This window comes from Lissotriton helveticus, chromosome 6, assembly GCF_964261635.1.
Source record: "Lissotriton helveticus chromosome 6, aLisHel1.1, whole genome shotgun sequence".
Classification (NCBI taxonomy): Eukaryota; Metazoa; Chordata; class Amphibia; order Caudata; family Salamandridae; genus Lissotriton; species Lissotriton helveticus.
In genome coordinates this window covers 2,076,505,347-2,076,507,511 of record NC_136067.1, presented here as the reverse complement: position 1 = coordinate 2,076,507,511, position 2,165 = coordinate 2,076,505,347, and the positions used below count along the sequence as shown (strand labels likewise).

Sequence of the window (2,165 nt, the reverse complement as noted above, 5' to 3'; positions counted from 1 at the left end):
AATCGGATTCTTTTTTGCTCTGTAAATCACTCTTACTGTTTATTGTAAAGCTAATTTGCTAGGGGTTAGATGGAAAATAGAGGCACGTCTGTCTGCCAAAATTGAATTAAGAAATAAAGTTTGGTGGCGACAAGAGCATGTATCGCAATTTCAAAGTGATCGGTGGTTATGACATAACCGTCTTTTTTTATCAATTGAGATGGACGTTTGCATTGTATCGACTACTAGCATGCATGCTAACTTTATACAAAATGTATTTACCATGGTTCTTTCTTTCAGCTTAGATAAAAGTCAATATAATGGAGATGAAAAATGGAAGTTTGAATGAAGAGTTCCTGCCGCTGGGCCTGACTGAGGATCCAGGTTTGAAGATCATTCTCTTTGTGTTATTTTTAGTGATGTACATGGTCACACTCATTGGAAATACAGCCCTGATTACAGCCTGGACCCGTAACCCTCATCTTCATACTCCCATGTACTTCTTCCTGGGGAATCTTTCTCTGTTGGACATTTGCTTCTCATCATCGATTGTTCCTTACCTGTTGGCCCAACTTCTTGCTAGGAGGACTATCAGCTTCAGCGGTTGTGCAGCTCAGATGTACACATCACTGCTCCTGGGGATTACAGAGTGTTTCCTTCTAGCAGTCATGGCATTTGATCGTTATGTAGCCATAGTGTTTCCCTTGCGTTACACAGTCATCATGAGCACACCTGTTTGCATCACAATGGCATCCTGCTGCTGGTTAGGTGGCTGTGTAATGTCACTCTTGGAAACATTTTTTACACTGAAGTTACCATTGTGTGGGGCTAAAGTTATCAACCATTTCCTTTGTGAGATTCCAACTCTTCTGAAGATGGTGTGTGTGGATATCTTTGCCTCAGAGATGGTCATTTTTGCTGCTGCAATCATAGTACTTTTGATACCGAGCCTCTTCACTGCCATCTCCTACACCCGAATCATTATCACAATTGTGAGAATCCGCTCCTCTGAAGCTAGATTAAAAGCCTTCTCCACATGCTCCTCTCATCTGATCGCTGTCACCATATTCTACAGCACCGCCATCTCCATGTACATGAGAAGAGTGTCTAAAAACCCTGAAAATCTAAGTAAAATGATTGCTGTGTTTTATACCGCAACACCCCCAATGCTGAACCCAATGATCTACAGTCTGAGAAACAAAGATGTGAAGATGGCTTTGCAGAAACTTACACCCAGACAAATCTTCCACTAAATATGTGAAGTCTTCATCAGGTTATGTTATAAACAAAATGTTAATCAACATTGGCAAATGTATATTATATGTAAGCCTAGTGACAAAAATTAATACAGTTACATGTGGAATCATAGCGAAGGGTGCATCATGTCTTTCAATGTTAATGTTAACCACTGACAACCATGCATTGTCCTGGAATCTAAAAATAGAAAAGGAACATAAGTGTTGATTATTGAATACAATAATTTTTAATAATGGTATCACTGGAAATGCCTTTTAGTCGATGCATGAGTACATTTGTGTACAATATTGGTAAACACAGAGGTTAGAAATATATTATTGTGTTATTGAATAGAAACAATCTAATTATATCATTATTGTAAATGCAAAAAGAAATGTGTCTTATCATTGCTTTATTCAGGAAACCTGTATGCAATAAGGGATGAAAACAGAGCAGACAATATATTTTGGTCCACTACTCTTCCAGGGAAACATTCACTTTGTCTAAGAGTTCCTGCGTTATTTTGTGGTCACCATTTAAGTCAATGCACCCAGGAAAACTAAGAGATAGGGAATGCAATTAAATATACTAACTAGACTCAACCAGCTATGGGACTCAAAAGCTCATCAGTTAGTACACTGCTGTGCCTCGCAGGAGATTATATTATATTCTCTGCTTCCAAATCTTACTAATTCATGCAAAGAGCCTGTAACTCAGTGACAATGATGAAAGGTGCCATTTCCCCCCCAAAAAAATTACAAATGTCCCACCATGTAGTACAAATTTGGGCCTGGTTTAAAGTGCAGAGTATGGTATTTAACCCTGCAGGGTAACAGAGTGTGGGTTGCTGGTCCCAAATCTCTGTGGCAAGTTGCCTTTGGGTTTTCAAAAGAGGCTACTGTTATGCCCCTCGGCTCACGGTGGTTGCTTCTGTCATCTGATGTCACCAG

General features: G+C 39.4%; 1 protein-coding gene across 1 annotated transcript; it reads left to right on the top strand.

Annotated features, from left to right (window-relative positions):
* The first annotated feature begins 299 nt into the window (after nucleotides 1–299).
* On the top strand, nucleotides 300–1,232 carry LOC144763003 (olfactory receptor 2D3-like). Its single transcript, XM_078648316.1, has one exon. It carries the CDS (start codon nucleotides 300–302, stop codon nucleotides 1,230–1,232), a length of 933 nt encoding a protein of 310 aa, XP_078504442.1.
* The last annotated feature ends 933 nt before the right edge of the window (nucleotides 1,233–2,165 follow it).

What these genes read in the sequence shown, in the direction of transcription:
- LOC144763003 (XM_078648316.1), top strand. Translation starts at nt 300, where the DNA reads ATGGAGATGAAAAATGGAAGTTTGAATGAAGAGTTCCTGCCGCTGGGC.